At 39.9% G+C, this 17,814-nt stretch overlaps 1 protein-coding gene across 1 annotated transcript; it reads left to right on the top strand.

Annotated features, from left to right (window-relative positions):
- The first annotated feature begins 292 nt into the window (after positions 1 to 292).
- LOC111847695 (tetraspanin-1-like) lies at positions 293 to 12,497 on the top strand. Its single transcript, XM_023819106.2, has 8 exons — positions 293 to 442; positions 623 to 685; positions 4,091 to 4,297; positions 6,205 to 6,279; positions 7,153 to 7,251; positions 10,874 to 11,014; positions 11,121 to 11,204; positions 11,798 to 12,497. Exons 2-8 carry the CDS (start codon positions 629 to 631, stop codon positions 11,855 to 11,857), a joined length of 723 nt encoding a protein of 240 aa, XP_023674874.1. The 5' UTR covers positions 293 to 442; positions 623 to 628; the 3' UTR covers positions 11,858 to 12,497.
- Positions 12,498 to 17,814: the final 5,317 nt, after the last annotated feature.

Genomic DNA, 17,814 nt, shown 5'->3' with positions numbered 1-17,814 from the left:
CTGGTTTGAATTTAGGTTATCAAAATAATCGAATAATGGAATAATTGAAACGAATTATGGTAGAAAAAATACACCCCTAATAATTACATATAATCAGCCCTATAAGTTATGGAATACTGTATACGACTATCATATACCTCACGATATATTGTAAATGTCAGACTCTTGGTTTCATGAGAAAAAAAAAGAATTTTAAATTATGTGTATTTAACTGATCGACGTCTCTACCAGCAGAGGTCACAAGTCTATCACACGAAATCTACCGTAGCATTTCCGAAACCTGTTGAGATTCACCTTCATCCCACCCCTATACCACACCTGTACCAGTTTGTGCAAACATATTAACCCGAATAGGTCACTTTTGAGAGAGACAAACAGTGAAACAGTTTTCAGTTCAGTTTACTCCGGTTTCCATCCCAAGAAACAGCGGAGACTAAAAGAGGTATGATTGTCGAAATTTACACGTATTCTTTCTTGGTGACAGCGAGAGTTTGCCTCAAGTCACGAATACCTTTCTGTTTGTCTTCCAAAAACATTCCTGCTTATTAATTAAATTCCGCAAAGTTCACCTGTCACCTTTGTAAACCGTATTAAGTACTAACCCAGATCCTTTGTTTTACAGATAAAAATGGGGTGCTTCACTTTTATAAAGGTCATGATGATCTTGTTCAACCTCCTGATTTTTGTGAGTATTCCTGCCATTTCGAAGGCAACCGTAAAGAAACCGATAGGCTATGTGACGGGAAATATTCTGTTAGCTTTGAGTAGGCCTATGTGTGTATTTAACGATTTTTGAAGGAGATCATCCGAGAAAAACGCTTATATACAAATATATGACTGTGCTGTAAATAATCTCAGGGAAGGTTTTAAAATAATAAGCCTTAACATGGAGATTTTCGAAGGAATCGACCAGTGTTGTAAAAGGGCTTTAACGTTTGTCACCATTACATTAATTTGTCCAACTTTCCAGTAGATGTTTTCAGCCAACATTTATATTCTTATGCTGGTTCTTAGAATGAATGAACTGAAGTAATAGCATTTTTACTGTGGTGTTAGTTTACAAACATATAGTGTAATGACCAGGAGCGTTTCTATCTATTGAAAGAAATTAGGGGCTAAGTTAAGTTTACCCGGGGCCAAGTGCGTAACTTTGGCTGGAACATTGGGGGAGGCGGTTGAGGTCTCCACCTATTAAGGGGGAAACATGATTATTGGGGGGGGGGTTGTATTAGCTGGTTTTGATTTATTGGGGGGGCTACAACCCCCCCCCCCGTAATTTACGCCCATGCCCGGGGCTGTACTTTAAAATATTCATAGCCCCTAGTATGATATATATATAAAGTGAGGTCGAGTATTTTAGTCCCGATGCCAATCTTCCTTCCTTAAAACAAGGTAAAGCCCCGGGTAAACTTCACTTGGCCCCGGATTTGTTTCAACAGCTAGAAACTCCCCTGGTTATGATATAGTTTCACCTCACTTGAATCTCTCATTTTGCTTCAGTCTGTATTTATTTTGAACATACTCCGTGTGGGTTTTTATCAAAGCTAACTACAGATTATTAGAAATCGGATTTGTAATGCCAAAATAATCCAGATGTAGAAGGACTACAATACACAAGCATGACAAGCATTCATTATTTTAAAGATCTAGGCTAATATTTTAATTTTTTTACAAATTTAACGGGTTGAGGTTATAGATTCTGAGCACACACGTAGTTGTATCTCAAATTCGAAATCTCAGTAGCCTATATATAATGGTGCCTTGGTGAGACGCCCAAACCAAATATGTTTCCAAAGACTTTTGGCGTTTGTGGTTTTTGTCATGACATAACACTGTATTCTTTGTCACTGCATTCACTTACAACCATGGCCGTAAAGCAATAGTCAAAACCAGCCAATACAACGTCCTGGACCCCCTTAAATAGGTGGAAACCTCAACCCCCCCAAAACTCAACCGAAAGTTATGCCCTTGCTTACAACATTGAATGAAACAGAGAAGCTGCGCACTGAGGAAACATTGTAAGAAGGGTGGAGTTAATCCTAGTGGGTGAGGTAATGAGAAGTGCGGTCAGACTCCTTGCTTTCATGTACAAGAGTCACCATTTACGCTTCCGTGAATTGTTCTCTGTGTAGTCACCCTGTATGGTAAAACTGGTTTCATTTCCTCCTGCTTGAATTTTACCCCGTGACAGCATAAACCACTATTAATCGGTACCAGAGCATTTAATCTCAACTAACCTTAAACTAAAGGATTTATGTAAAAAAAAGAATGACAAATTCCGTTAAAGTGGATAGATATTTAAAATGTTTCTTGATTAGCCTAAATACGTGTGGTTACGGTTGTACCTCTTTGTACTACTTCATAAAAATAATGTCGCAATGCCTGTCATGGTTTGACGTATACTTGATGTTTACTTGTTTGACCTATAAACACTTTGCATGGATTTCTCAAGTTATAGGAGGTGACACGTTTTTGATTTATCTTAAGATATGCTTGTAGAGAATTTAAAAAACCCAAAAATTAATTTGCACGCGTTTTTAAGTTATTCTGGTTCCGGTTATTGAGTAAACTATGAGTATTTTAAAGTTAGACTAACTCAACTATTACAATACAGCAAAAACGATTTGCCTTTACCTCTACAAATCAAATTAAATGAAAACAACTTATATCATTACAACTTTTGAATTGATGTAACGTCTTCATTATGTAAACTTGGCTGTTTTTCGGTCTTTTTTTTTTTTTACTTCCATTCAACAGTTCTCCACCAAATCAGGTAGTACCATACCTCAGGCACCACAAGGTGCTGTTTTTCATTATTATAAAAACGAATACCGAAGCGCAATATCTTGCAGAAGAGACCGAAGTGTTTGTATTGGTTTCTTAACATAAGTAATATAGGTACTCAAACAATAAACCACGCGAACCAGGCAAACACCAGGAGGTCTGGCACTGGACAGTAAAACACACACGCGGTGGGTAATTTATACAACGCTAAAGAAATGCGAGGATCGGACAGGGTTCCCGTAAGACATGGGGAAACACACACAATTGAGAAATACAACAAATATTAAAATTATCAAAACAAATGGATCTAGAATCTAGTTTGTGAGCTCGGCTGACTGCCACTTCTGGGCAGTGGTGGCTTAATGGTTAGGGAAGCACGCTTGTAATTGAAAGATTGCAGGTTTGAATCCCTAACCAGCAAGGCACCACTGAGATGCCCGGAGCAAAGTACTGCCCCTAAGCACTGCTCCCCGGGTGCTGAATTAGCTGCCCCCTGCAATGTCACATATGGCTTAAATGCAGAGAACACATTGTGTTGTTGTGCACTGTGCTGTGTCAACAATGACAATTAATCACTAAATTCTAAAGTAGGGAAGGGGGCCGGGGGCAGACTGACCTCAGGTCGCTCCAATGGAAACCTGAGCGGAGTGGAGGAATCTATCAAATAGTGCATTTCTAACTTTGTACAGTACAATTAGTTTCAAATGTATTACTTATGAGAAAAATCAGAGATAGCAGCATACAAATACATATAGTATTTTATAAAACAATATTGTGGATTTATATACAGATCGACGCTCCTCTATACTTACGAACTTTCAACAAACTTTCAGACATACGAACGAAGACGACTGTAAATCGTCAAAATTGTGTTCGTTGGGCTCCCGTTTCCTGTCTGCAACATAATTTTTTTTCTGCGTGCTAATTTCGCCTAGTACGACTTCTGGCTGCTACTCCCGCCGCGCAGCAGCGTAGTATGCGTACTTCCAGCATCCCAGTTCTTAGTACTTGCGTATACCCTTAAAATGATGTTGAATAACGACTTACGAACATTTCAAGTTGCGAATGGCCGCTCGGAACGTATCTCATTCGTAAGTAGAGGAGCGTCTATATTTAATATCAAAATTTAAACATTAACACATACAAATATGACATAAGCTAATACACTACGGTTATTGTTAATGCACCTATATTTAGGCTCCTGCTTCTGTATTCGATTGTAGTTCAGTCTGTAGTTCAGCCTGTCTCTGCCTGAAGCATGTTGGTTAGGATCTCATTGCACATGACAATACACTTCCTGTTTCAGCTAGGGGGCGCTGGACTGCTGGCAGTGGGAATCTGGGTGAGTGTGGACGGGAACTCCTTCCTGAAGGTGCTGGGGCCCTTTGCCAACCAGGCCACACAGTTTGTCAACGTGGGCTACTTCTGCATCGTCATTGGAGCCGTGCTGGTGATCCTCGGTTTCTTTGGATGCTGCGGGGCTATGAAGGAGAGCAAGTGTCTTCTCATCCTGGTAGGAAGTCCTGGGAGCCTCCTGCCATTGCTCCTCAGCTCATTCTGGGGTGGGGGGGGGGGGGGGGGGTTATCATGTACGGTCAACGGCTCGGTGGCTTAATCCATGTGCCAGTTCCAGGTGCATTAACCCAAGTACAGTGCAGCACACCAAGGGCTTATAGATCTCATTTCCCTTATTGATGCAAGCTGTTATCCATCATTTTCAACAACCCTCTGGAATCACAGAGATTCCACGCCCCTGGAAATGTCACGCTGACACGGGGAGTGCATGCAAGATTGACACACAGCGGTGAAATTCAAACCAGGGCTGAGATGGGTTTTAAAATTATCCCTGGACTTTGGGGTACCCCACCATAAATTTTGTAGACCGGGGGGTCCCCCAAAGAAAATTTTGCAGGTCCACATACCCATCTGGTATGCCAGATGGTCAGTCCAGATATGAACCCAACCCTGCAGCCCTGGAGTTAACAAACAGTGCTCATGGTGTCTGTCGAGGGACAAAGCTAATCCCATGATATCCGGCTGAATTCGTGGTAAGGATGTACCCTGGATGCTAAGCTATGGTCTTGCTCTTAATCCATTGCCTTTATCTATGTGATTCACAGTCAGCACGTTTACAGGCACACTGAGAAAATCGAATTATTGTGCTATTCCGACTAAAACTTTTTTTTACTACTTTTTCACTAAGACTTTTAAAGGACATGTAAACATATTAGTCCAACTGAAATTGTACTAAAACTAATTGTACTAAATCAAATCGAAAAGTCGGACTAGGACACCAAGATGATGCGATTGGGAGTCGATTTACAGTACTACTGCATGTATACGTTCAATCGGACTCAAACTGGCCTAGGCGCTCTGCACATGCTCCAAATTTTCCTCCCCTGGGCTTTGGCTTGGCAGTAACAGAAGAAGCTGGTACAAAGAGGAATCATGGAGCATAGCAGAGGACGTACAGCACGTCCGAAATGTACAGCATGGTAAAGCTGTCCAATCCACTGCTCAACTAAAGGGCGCTTTTCCACCACACCAGGTACCATAGTTTTGGTACTTCAAGAAGGTACCAAAAGTACAGTACTTCAAGGTGTTGGTTTTCCTCTGCCATAAAAACTAGTACTAGTGCTGAATGACATCACAACACAAGGTGCGTTATTTTGTACTGAATTCAAAAAATGGCTGTAGTATATTATAGGGCTGGCCGACGTGCTATATTAATACCAACATGACATGTTATGCACATCCAATTCTTACATCGCTAGTCAGCTAGATTAAGATCAGGCTTTTTCTTACCTTCACTTTGGTATGAACATTATAGCGCAGGGAGTTTAAATCTTGCTAAAACATATTTATTCTGTCATAGGGAAAAAAAAACTAGCAAGTTTTACAATTTTAATTTTAATAATTGTTTTAATATTATCTAGAATGTGTTTAAAAATCAGTTTAAAGTTTACTTGCTTGAGCGCTGCTTGCATTCTCCGAGGCAATCATAATAATTATATAACATTTCATCTTTGCTGTTTAAATCACGCCTAGACAGATCTGTGAGAAATTTATGTTGAACTCCTTTTTGTTTCATAAATACCCCAATATTTATTACAACAAAATCACATTATACAAATACATTGTACACATTAAACAAAATTCTTTATTTCTTGTTATGCTATCCTGATCTTATCGTATCTGTTCTTCCAACCAGATCACAATAAAAGTTTGTGTCAGTTCATTTGTCCTCACACCCATTAGTATAATTTTTTAATAATAATTTTTAATTTTTTTAATTTTTTTTTTTACATGTGTGATGTAAAACGTACTGACTGAGTCATAGTACCATGAAACACAGAGCAAATCTTCTGTGTTTGGACTCACTGTCCCCTAAAGACTCTCTTCCTTTCTCCCCCTCCCCAGTTCTTCAGCGTCATCCTGATTATCTTCATAGCTGAAATTGCAGCTGCAGTTGTTGCCCTGGTCTACGCTTCATTTGTAAGTATACATCCAAATGCTTTCATTTATCCAATACCACCTATCTTGCACAGGATGACTGTTAGCCTCCCCCAGGCTGAGAACATGCAAACACACAGCCAGGATAACAACCAGACCTGCATCCATGCAGGTGTAGCCTACAGTATTAATCACTGAGCTGTCACAATGCCCCCTTCCCAATGCATATTTTCTTAAACTTTTTCATTGTGGTATCCATAAAATCTTGGATTCTGTATCTATCAATAATGTATATGGACACAACGACTGGTAGAGTCTTTTAGGCATGAGTCAAAACCAACCTTTTTCTTAACAATATGTCATAATAGAATACTAGGAAAAAATATTAATTATGGCTTGATCTATAAAAATCAAAAAGAAAGCTTAAAGTGCAGAAAATAAAACTTGCTTCCTATCAGATAGTCCAGAGAAGCTTTGAGTGGGCATATATAATCCCCTGACCAAGCGTTGCCCAATTACCGTCACACTTGTGGCATGTTGTCAGCAGTCAAACACTGTTCAGATGCAGTTACACTGCGAGGCTTTGCCTTTCATCTGCTGGGCTACTGGTCACTCTGTGTGCAGTCTGATCTCCTTTCGTCATGGCAACGCAATATCTGTACTCGTTATAGTCTGACCAGTCACTTTCATGGACTGTTGTCAGTTTCATAATATGTTTGCATCTTAATAAAGTAATTTTGACATGACTAGTTTAAGTACTCCAATAACCACGCCATATTGCAAGACATGCAATTACCTGTACGTCTTTGGCTGTTTGCTTGTTTGTTTGATGATTGGATGTCACTTGGATTTTGTAAGGTGTTCCAGATCTTTATCTGGAGATTGCTGATTCACCCATTCTGTCACCATCTCCAGGCACAGAGCATCCTGCAAGCGTGGGCCGAACCTGAATTGCAGAACCAGTATGGCAATAACGCGGTGGTCACGCAGATATGGAATGACACCATGACAAGTGCAAGTTTACCTGCATGTCCCTTAAGAGTGATGCGTTTGCAATGCACTGAACTACAATACCCTAAGGCCGACATAAACAGTCTCTATTACAACATTGTGACACTTCATAATAACACTCTAATTTATGGAGTGCCATTTGAAAGGACTGAAAGGATGAGACATTCATCACTCTTTCAGTACTTGAGCTAATACTTGATCAACAGTAGTTTACGTAATTCAATTTAAAAAGACTGTATTGCAGTTAGTTAATTGATGGGGAGAACTTGATGGATTTTTTGTCTGTTTGACAGACCACAAGAGTCAAAGTAAAATATGATGATCTTCCCAGAGACATTGAGGGCATAGACTTATATATACACAGGCATAATGTTGTATGAGTGTTGTGTGGTAAGCCTAAGGAGTTTTCAGCAATATAGAGGCATGAGATATTAGTAGTACCTGCCATCCCAGGGGTTTGTAAATCTGTTGTTTATAAAGCTGTCACCCAGTCTATAAAGTGAGCCACATAGTTGACTGTGTACTGAGCAGGTTTTCTTGATTTTGACAATAATTTGAAAACAACCATTGAGCCAAATTTTCAAATTAATGCCATAATCAAGAAAACCCACTCAGTAGACAGTTAACTGACTCACTGTGCAGACTGGGTCACAGCTTTACAAACAACGGGTTTACAAAATAACCATTGAGCCAGTTCACTAGGGTTCGAGTCACCGCCATGGCTCCATGTGTGTGTTTATATGTTCTCCCTGTGTCGGGTCCTCTGGGTACTCCACAGTCCAAAAACATGCTGAGGTTAATTGGAGTTACTAAATTGCCCATAGGTGTGAATGGTGTGTGAGTGTGCCCTGTAATGGATTGGTGCCCCATCCTGGGTAATTCCCTGCCTTATGCCCATAGCCTCCGGGATAGGCTCCAGACCCCCTGTGACCCTGAATAAGATAAGCGGTTGCAGAAAGTGGATGGATGGATGATGGTATTGAGGTAGTTTGATTTAAAAATGCCCCAGACAGATACATCACAAGCCTGCGGTTGAAACCCTAAATGAATCAAAATGAAGCCAGAATGATTTATTTAGCACAAATGTTTTAACAACCGTTAAACCCTCAGAGAGATTAAGTTCTTGGGCCCGGATGTCTTAAGATCCTAGCAACTTCCCTTACTCCAGATTTGCACAAGCATCATGTACATAATTTCCAACCAAGTTCCAGTAAACCACACCCCTTGTTGTCGGATATACTGTAGGGCAGCGGTCACTAACAGGCGGACCGCGATCTGGGTCCGGACCCAGAAGCTGTCCCATACGGACCCGGACTTGCAGCCAAAACATAAAGTTGTGATTTAAAACCTGACGGGGCGCTTTTATTTTAACCGGAGCAACTTTTGTAGTCTTTTCGGTAGTGGTTTAGCAGTAGAACCGCCGTTTCCCACGCCAATGAACGTCAAACACCTTTCATCGCCAAGATAGACGTAGTTCGGCGTGTGCAGCCCTTTGTCTGCGCTAATGTGCCATTAGTGTTAATAGCAGCAGCAAAGCTAACACCCGCAACCAAAAAGCCGTAATGTTCCTAACAGAGTGGCTGCTTAATAACAGCAGCGAAGCTAACACCCGCAACCAAAAAGCCGTAATGTTCCTAAGAGAGTGGCTACTCGGTCCTGAAATCGTAAAGCTGAAAAGTTTTCAAACCCAGTGTGTATTATATAACATGTTGGGTATATAATCGTGGTTTATTGGCAAAGTTCGTTCGAGTTTCCGCTTTTTAACAACTGTATAAAGTGATGTTATTTGTTACATAAATCAACTCAGGTGAAACTAAAAAATGTACGTTTTCATGGTTGCCAAATCTCAAGCATCTGGCATGACACGCTTTCAGACTCACGCAGGAAATCTTACGGCAAATCTATATTATACCATTATAAACGTAAAATTGGCTACGCCCGAAGTGTATTAACACGGTTAAAAACAAAAGCAGACTATTTACACGGTAAGAACTGTTAGATATGTGTGCAGACATCTTTAATTGAAAATCTCACTCCAGCTAGCTGGCCGAAGTTCTATGTCACGTTTTTGAATTGTACTGAATTAATTTGATTTGACAGTCAGGTACTGATTACATGCAATGTTGATACAACTAATGGGTTATTTAAATATATATGACACTAAATAGACATTGTGAGCTTCCAGGCCTTAGCTTCAAGAAATTTTCTGTAACTGGACCTCTTTAAATTTTAGTTGAATACCCTTGCTGTAGGGTCACATTGTAATTGGAGGTAGAAAACAAAACCACAACATTGAAAACTGATCAAGCAATGGTGAACTGTTTGTTTCTGTCTTAATATATAGCAGCTACATTAACAAGATTTTTTTGTTCCTTTCACCTCAGTTTACAGTAATAGGTCTGAGTTACCACTACTCTGAAATAGCAGCTGCTCCAGACTGCACAACAAACAAGGCCAATAAAGGCTATTATAATGTTTACAGTTACTTGTGAAAGCATGATTTTGAAAATTTGACAAATAACCCCAGAGAAGTTGTTCCCAGTTGCAAATGCTAGCAAATGATTGCTATATCTCAGCTAAGATTTGGTGACTGAACTGGGGACGTGGTTTACTGGAACTGGGTTGGAAATCACATACATACGCCGAGTAAGAAGCCAGATGGCCATGTATTTACTACTCTGCTATACTGGGAAGCTAGAAAAACTATTATTTGGACAGTCACATTTCATTTGTGCTTGCAGGTGGTACCACAGGCAAACCTTTCCTGTCTAGCTGGTTCCCTACTATTGGTCTATTCTCCATATGTATTTAACCCATATGCGAATAAGCCTGCCTCTGTAAGGGCTAATCGCCAGGGGCCTAGGAACCGGGGGGGCAGTGGGTATGTGTTCCCCCCAGTATTTAATTTAGCTATATTCATCCGCCCAATAAATTGACCATTGTATTTAATTTATTAAGTGCCCCCCCCCCCATCTCAAATTCTCTTCAATGCCATTGCTTATAGCCCCTAGTTTCCGGCTTGTTGTTATAGCTCAGATAGCTCAGATGGTATAGCTGTTAGTTATCCAGTTTAAAATTTAATGTGTATATGTGTGCGTGTGTATTCAGAGGCACCCTTTGTTAAAATGGTTAATGGCTTGTGTTTTTTTGTGCTCCACTGAATTGGCGAAAGATTACACTGTCAAAAGTTACTGAACAGCTAAACTGACTAAACCTATTGTGATGTGCAATGTAATTATAGTTCTGAGAAGTATACAGAAAGAACTCAATTTGCATCATGCTAAAGCTTTCCTCATTTAACCCTTTTTTATTCTCTGTAAAAATAACCTATATACAGACTTTTTCACTGAGTCTTGCCTGCGTGGCTTAGCTAAGATCGAGCAAAGCTGCACATCATTTAAATAAAATGTTGAAAGTTCTGTTAATATGGTTATTAATTGAAGTAAGTTAAGGATGTCAGGTGAGGTAATTAATTTATACCATCTTTTTCGATGGGTCCACTATTTTGACCTGTTTCAAGCATATGATTTATACCTGTTTTTATGAAATATAAAAGAGGTGGTTAACTTCCAACGCTCAAAAGCAAATTAAGCTTTTATTGCTTTTTTTTCGCCCATCTATATAGTTGAATTGCTGCGGCTTCAACAATTACACGGACTTCATGAACTCAACTTATTACAACACAAATAGGAAAAGCTTTCCTCCACCTTGCTGCAACAACACCACTCCCTGCACGCTGACCTTAGCACAGCAGACCAACGTTGGAGTAAGGAATGATTCTTGTCTGAAATTCTTCTATGGTTTTTGAATTTGTTTTTTTGTTTTGAATTATAGGCATAATATTTAACATTTACAACTGACTTTTTTTCTAGGGGTGCTACAAACAACTTCTGGGAACTTTAAAGAAAAATGCAAATGTTGTCGGAGGTGTAGCGGCTGCAATTGGCGCAGTGGAGGTAAACATGACCAGACGTCTCCCTTATTAATGAGTTGAAGTTAGGATGATTCCAAAATTTGGCTACAAATTTGGATAATAACTGGATTGGTCTGGACTGGGGGGCCCAATACGATATGCATTCATGGGGCCCAACATCTCGAGCAACGCCCCTGAATCAAAATACTGAATGTTGCCGTAATCATGTGATTTTTGGTAGTCCTGTTTAGTCCACAGGCCTGTATTTCATAGGCCTACTTTGCTATGCTCTTGGGAAAATATGTACTGCTGATGTTTTGATAAAGTGCGCAGTCTAGAAAATAGTGACAGGCTAGAGCAGAGGTCTCCAACTCCGGTCCTGGAGAGCTACTATCCAGTAGGTTTTCTATCTAACCGGGTGTCTGATGTTTTTGGGTAAATACGAGGAACAGGTGTCACTCATCAGAAGCAAGGTAGGATAGAAAACTACTGGATAGTAGCTCTCCAGGACCGGAGTTGGAGACCCCTGGGCTAGAGCATGATTAAATGCACAAATATATAAAAGTATTTCTCCTCTTGAAACTGCATACAAATAACTACATATTGGTTATAACCCTTCAATTTTCCCACTTTCAGTTGGCGTCGATGGTCGTGTCCATGTACTTGTACTGTCACATGGACAAAACTGGACATTAAGAAAACATGGACAGGAGCCAGCCACGGTCCCGTGATGCCCATAGTGATGTCATGAGCTGTGTTTGTGGTGAAATAAACAGTTCAAGATTTCAGTGTACTTATAATCAGGAAACATCCATCACAGGGAATACGCACTTTGTTTATCACATTGTTTCTTATATTTAGTGCAGATTCTAAGTTAAATTGCATTGTAACAGTGATGCTTGTGAGAGTGGTCTGTTACTGTTTAAAAGCTATATGACGGTCATTTTAAAATACTTGATAGCAACTTTGTAATAGTGCAACTTTGTTAAGTGACCCTTCACTGAATTGTTCTCAGAATCAAATGATCTAATGACGTTTTGTTTGACTTCCTTATAGATAAGGTATCCATAATAACTGTTCTGCAATACACTGTTAAACCGGTTGAACCGGCTAACAGGCCCTAATGGTTTTTGGTCTTGTGAAACCCAAAGGAAGAAATCAAGAAAAATTCCTGCATAAAATAATTATATTTCTATTTTTGATGTTCCACAACTGAATTTCTGTGTTTATGTGAATATGGTATGACCCGATTAATGCCACGATATTTAGGCCATGTGGTTTTGTAAATGTACAGATTGAAAATAAAGGAGAAAAAGCCTTAATTATAAACAAAAAAGCTTTAAAAACAGCTAATCTTTGGAGGAAAAAAACTTCACGCCACATGCTTTATTCTTTTGTTGGGTAACCCTAATCTGCTTAACCGGCACAGCTAGTGGAGTTAAGAAATGCACGCTATTTGCGTTTTGATAGCGCTTATTTAAGGTGACGGTGCCATCGGCTTATCTACCACAAGGTTGCACTTGCTTTTGTGAATTTTCTGAGAGTGGCAGTTGTTCCATTTTGTTTCTTCTGTGCTAGTTTGGGTTATTTCTGCTCAGCTTAGGGGCCTGTACTACGAAGCGGGGCTACTGGTTTATCGGGGTAACTTGTCTGATTTAAGGTAGTCTGGGCAAAATGTAGGTGAACGAATATGAAGCCAATTTAAACCGTGGTACTTTAAATCCAACAAGTTACCCCGATAAGCCAGTAACCCCGCTTCATAGTACAGGCCACTGGTCTTTTAATTAACCAGACTCAAAGGGCATGTTTCAACATGTATCCCCTCCACTAAATCGTCGTGCTCCGTGTAGTGTGGGTCGGGATTACACACACTACATACAAGGGGAACAAGTGTTTCCGCCTGTGGATTGTATACATGTAGACCTACACATTTTGATATATGCTCATATTTTGTATCGCCTCTTTAAATCGTACCGATTTCAAGCAAAATATTACACAACATTGTGTGTGGATTATGGACACATACATGCACTCGAGGTACATGGAGGAAATAACACCATACCGAATGCAGGAAAGGTAGGACAGACGTGGAGAAACGCCTTACTTCGCCTACGGGTCCTCGTTAAGTGACAGACTAAGAACATTTTTTTTTTTTGCTGTATTGGCCATCGAGGAGTGATTTGCCTAGTTCCACCACAAGGATCCTGTCAGCATGTAAATAAAACCCAGGGTTTATTTGCGAGGTTTTAAATACCCCCAACCATTAGATCTCTCGAAAGGCGTCCCCAAGAGGCGTAAGCGCATAACAAAGTCATGACACACAAAGCAGTTTCTGTTTCCTAACGTGATGATTTGGGCAAGGTGCAGATAAGGAGAAGGTGCTTTATCAGTTTGACTAATGAACGCTAGTGGAACATGATACGGGGTTAGATGAATGAAAAGAAGGAAAATGTTCCCATTATTCAAAGCCTAATGCAAAGCACCAACACGTAGATGCGTTTTTTGCAAGCGCTTAAGGAACAAATATATAACACGTGGGTTGCCAACTTTGGTCAGCTGGCTGGCGTGAGATTTTCAATTCAAGACAAGTCTGCTCACGCATATACATGTAGGCTATGTAACAGATGTATTACCTTGTAAATAGTTTGCAGAGTTTGCAAACTAGCCCAACGCGTTGGACGAACTAATTTTAGGGTTATAATGGAATAATACAGACTTGCCGTAAGATTTCTTGGGTGAGCGTGAAAGTAGAAAAACGTGTGTCACGCCAGGTGCGAGAGAGTTGGCAACTCTGTAACACACAAAAGGAACCAAAAATGATAAGATCAAGTACCTCAGTTTCAAAGGAAAAAAAACACTGCTATGTCCTCCACGGTTTCATGCACCTGGGACATAACTATAGTGCACTACTAAAAGATACATTCGTGTAATTCCGTCTTTTTGGGACCAGCGCAGGGAACCAATAAGTACATAGCTCGCATAACACTTTATTTTTTCATAAACAGGATTAATTACATTTGTTTCTATCTTTTTTGTTTAAGTGCTTATACACTTGTACATTGGGTACCTTCCAGGAACGAACCTTTGTTTGCGTTGTCACGGACGTGAAAGGAGAATTAATCCAGTCGGCAATTTTCATCGCTGCCCTCCAGTGAACGACTTTAACATGTATCAAACACGTAGCTCCGTTTCTTTATAGAAATAGCATAGCTCGCGCTGTAAATGAAGTTGGAGACCCCTGCCTTAAATGCTTAACACATACCGCATGGTAAACGAGCGATATAGGCCTATTGGATTGTATTCAAATAATGTATTCAAATCAATGAAAATTATATGGTTTGTGGTCATGAATGCGTGAATTTTTATAGCCTAATAAGTCGACGGTTCGTTAGATATTTTTCACTGTTAATTTGTTAATGTGGTATTTTGTCCAGTTATCATTTACTAATTAATCTATTATTCTTCGATAAGCGTAAGCAGGAACTAGGACCTTCATACACGAGCAGGACAAACGCAGGTGCGCGTAAGCAAATGTCACATATCACCTGATAAACTCAGTAACTACACCGACTTTGAGATAACGTTCATTTTTCGTAGCATCGCCATAGTAAATTTCCACTCTGATATTGTGTATTTCGTGGATACTGGCTAACAAACGTAATCCAACAAATAGGCCTACAGTTAATCTCATTAAGGAAGTGAGTAATCTGGCACGCGAGCCTAGGAAATAATGACGTCGCTGTGAGCAATACAAAATTACCATAGAGTGTAATAGTTTAAAGAAAGATTACAATTTAAAAATGTCTTGTTAAATATCAAACTTGACTTGAATACCTACGTTCACACATAGAGGGTGTGTACAGGCGTGCTCTGTGGAAAGAGCAGTACTCGGCTAATGATATTTTGTGATCAGATCTTTTTTTTCTTTTGCTCGTACTCAACGCCGAAAGTGCCGTTCTACCTTGAAACAGTAGCCTTTTTATTAGACCCACTGATTTCCATATGACTATTAGGACCATACGAGAATAGGACAAATTAAACAGCAGACAGACAAACAGACAGACTGACAGGCATATAGATAACTGATTAACTGAGTGGTTCTCAATCCTGTTCCTGCCCCACAACCAGAATGTTTTCATTCCAACCCACACTGCTTTTAGCCTGCCACATTCCTTATTAGCCTACTAAGGACCATCTGAGTCTGATTAAGATAGGGTTGAAATGAAAACATTCCGGCAGGGGGTCCTCAAGGAACAAGATTGAGAACCAATGGGTTAACCTAACTTTGCTGTCGTATGCTGGGGATGTAGTACTGGGGATGGTGAGGGAAAGAAATTAAATAAACTCATCAAGTAAGCTGTATATGTAATTGGTAAAAACCTCGACACAACTGCGAATTATATTCATCACGGAATCCCTGCCCACCCTCCTAATGACCTATACTACTGAAACAGAAGAATAGTATATTTCACTTAAGCTATGTGGACTGTGGTATTAACTAATTTATATTTGCTACTGTAACGAAGGGATCAATAACGTACATCCATGCATCTCTAGCAGCTTCATGTCACACTGAAAAAAATGAGGAAAATCCAACCTTTCATTAACAAAAGTTTATTCTAAGAAAAAAAAATCCTTCATCAAGAAAAAAATATCTTTAACAAAAACACATGTGCCACGATTGTTGGCACCCCTGGACATTATAGTGAACACAGTGTAACTGACACATGTTTCCCCAGTAAATTGTACATCTTTGAGTTGAGTGGAATGAATAGGAACCTTCAAGCTGCAATCCATGACTTCCTGGTTAACAGGGATACGAACATGAGGTGACACAGAGTCCCTTAGTCATTCATCAACATGGGAAAGAGAACATACAAACCAAATACGGGAGAAGTGTGTTGACCTTCGTAAGTCAGGGAATGTGTATTAAAAATAACTACTCATCTTAAAATAATGAAGGATTTTTTTTTCTTGGAATAAAATTATGTTAATGAAAGGTTGGATTTTTCTCAATTTTCCAGGTACATGAAGCTGCATTCATCACCAAACACTGGATCTAATCACGCACCCCCTATTTCTGGAGCACAAGCGTATGCATTTTTTTTTTTACTAGACTATGCTGCCATCTGCTGGAAAAGGATGCAGATGCAGGCCTAAAAGTTGTTTTTCAGACGATGAAGTGCTGTTTTACTTAACGTCAGCACTAGTATTTTCTCAGTGTTGTTGCACATTTTACTAATTTCATAGCAGGAAGCTTAAATTTTTCAAGTGTTTACACAAGAGTTGGTTTGGGAGCGAAGGTCGCTGGAGGACCCTGGAGATCTGAACCAGAGAGCCGCCACTGAGCCAGCGTGCAGTATTGAGAGTAAATGGTACAGGTCAATGACGGATCGGGCAGCGCGGCATGCTGGACCGGTGTATACAGTAGGTATATACCCCGTATAGGTGTGTATAGGCAGGTTGTTTGATGGTTGTGTTTGGTCTTATAAAGCACTTTAAATGAAAGATGAACTCTCTTTTGAATAAAGCTGCTTTGTCTCCTGCCGTTTTGATTTCTGGGTGTGCCGGGCTGCTACAATACTAAACAGAAAAGAGATCATTTTTTGTACTACAGTATTTCATAAACATTTGAATATAAATATGATCCGAATACATTTACACACAGAAATGCATTCTAACAGACACAAGATATTTTAAACAGCAGAAGTATATCTGCAGTAAAAAAAACTTAACGGTGATGTGTAATGCGCATCATAAAAGAAGGTCTGATGAGGATCTTTGTAGACTAACCTGTCACGTCCAGCCCCGCCCTGCTTGTCTGCCCCCTGCGTTTCCCTCCTGCGTGGCTTCCAATCAGCCGCGCCTGAAGCTTGTTAGTCTTACTTCTTGTTCCTACCCTCATGTTTACCAGCCATAGCTGCCTTGCCTTTACGCTCCATTAGTCACGTGTATTAGCGTCTCTCAGTCCAGTGCTCCCTGTTCAGTCATTGTTCTCTGTTCACGTGTACTATCCTGCCAATTCTCCATAATAAACGCCCCTGCCAGAGGTCGTCTTTCTCTAACCTTAGACGTGACATCACCACAGACATCTTTACCAGTCTGATTGGTCCCTTTAAAATCACTGTAATTTTTTCTCTCCCTGTATCTCTTGCCTGCTGCCCTTCATTTCTCACTTTGTTTCTTTGTGACTTTCATCTGGAGCTCACTTGACTTGATATATTTAATATGTCCCTCATGTTTTCTTATCTATCAGCTGAAATATTGGTCTATAGTACTATAACATGGTTCCATTGTGTCAATGACAACAACAGAAATTTTGAATATCTTACAGTAGACACTAATAAAATCCACTGTGATATGGCAGATTATCCTGCGGAAATTAACCATTAGAAGCTGGGTACACTGTGGTCATAAAGACATGGTCAGCAACAATATTCAGGTAGATTATGGCATTTAAATGATGCTCATTTGGTATTAAGAGACCCAAATTGTGGCAATAACTTTTCCACATTATTACACCACAATCAACAGCCTGAATTATTGATACAATGCTGGATTAATTCATGCTTTCATGTTGTTTATGCCAAATTGTGACGCTACCATCTGAATGTTGTAGCAAAAAGTGAGACTTATCTGGCCGATCAACGTTT

The sequence above is a fragment of the Paramormyrops kingsleyae genome, chromosome 21 (assembly GCF_048594095.1).
Source record: "Paramormyrops kingsleyae isolate MSU_618 chromosome 21, PKINGS_0.4, whole genome shotgun sequence".
Classification (NCBI taxonomy): domain Eukaryota; kingdom Metazoa; phylum Chordata; class Actinopteri; order Osteoglossiformes; family Mormyridae; genus Paramormyrops; species Paramormyrops kingsleyae.
The sequence above is the reverse complement of the archived record's forward strand: the minus strand, read 5'-3'. Positions and strand labels throughout refer to the sequence as shown.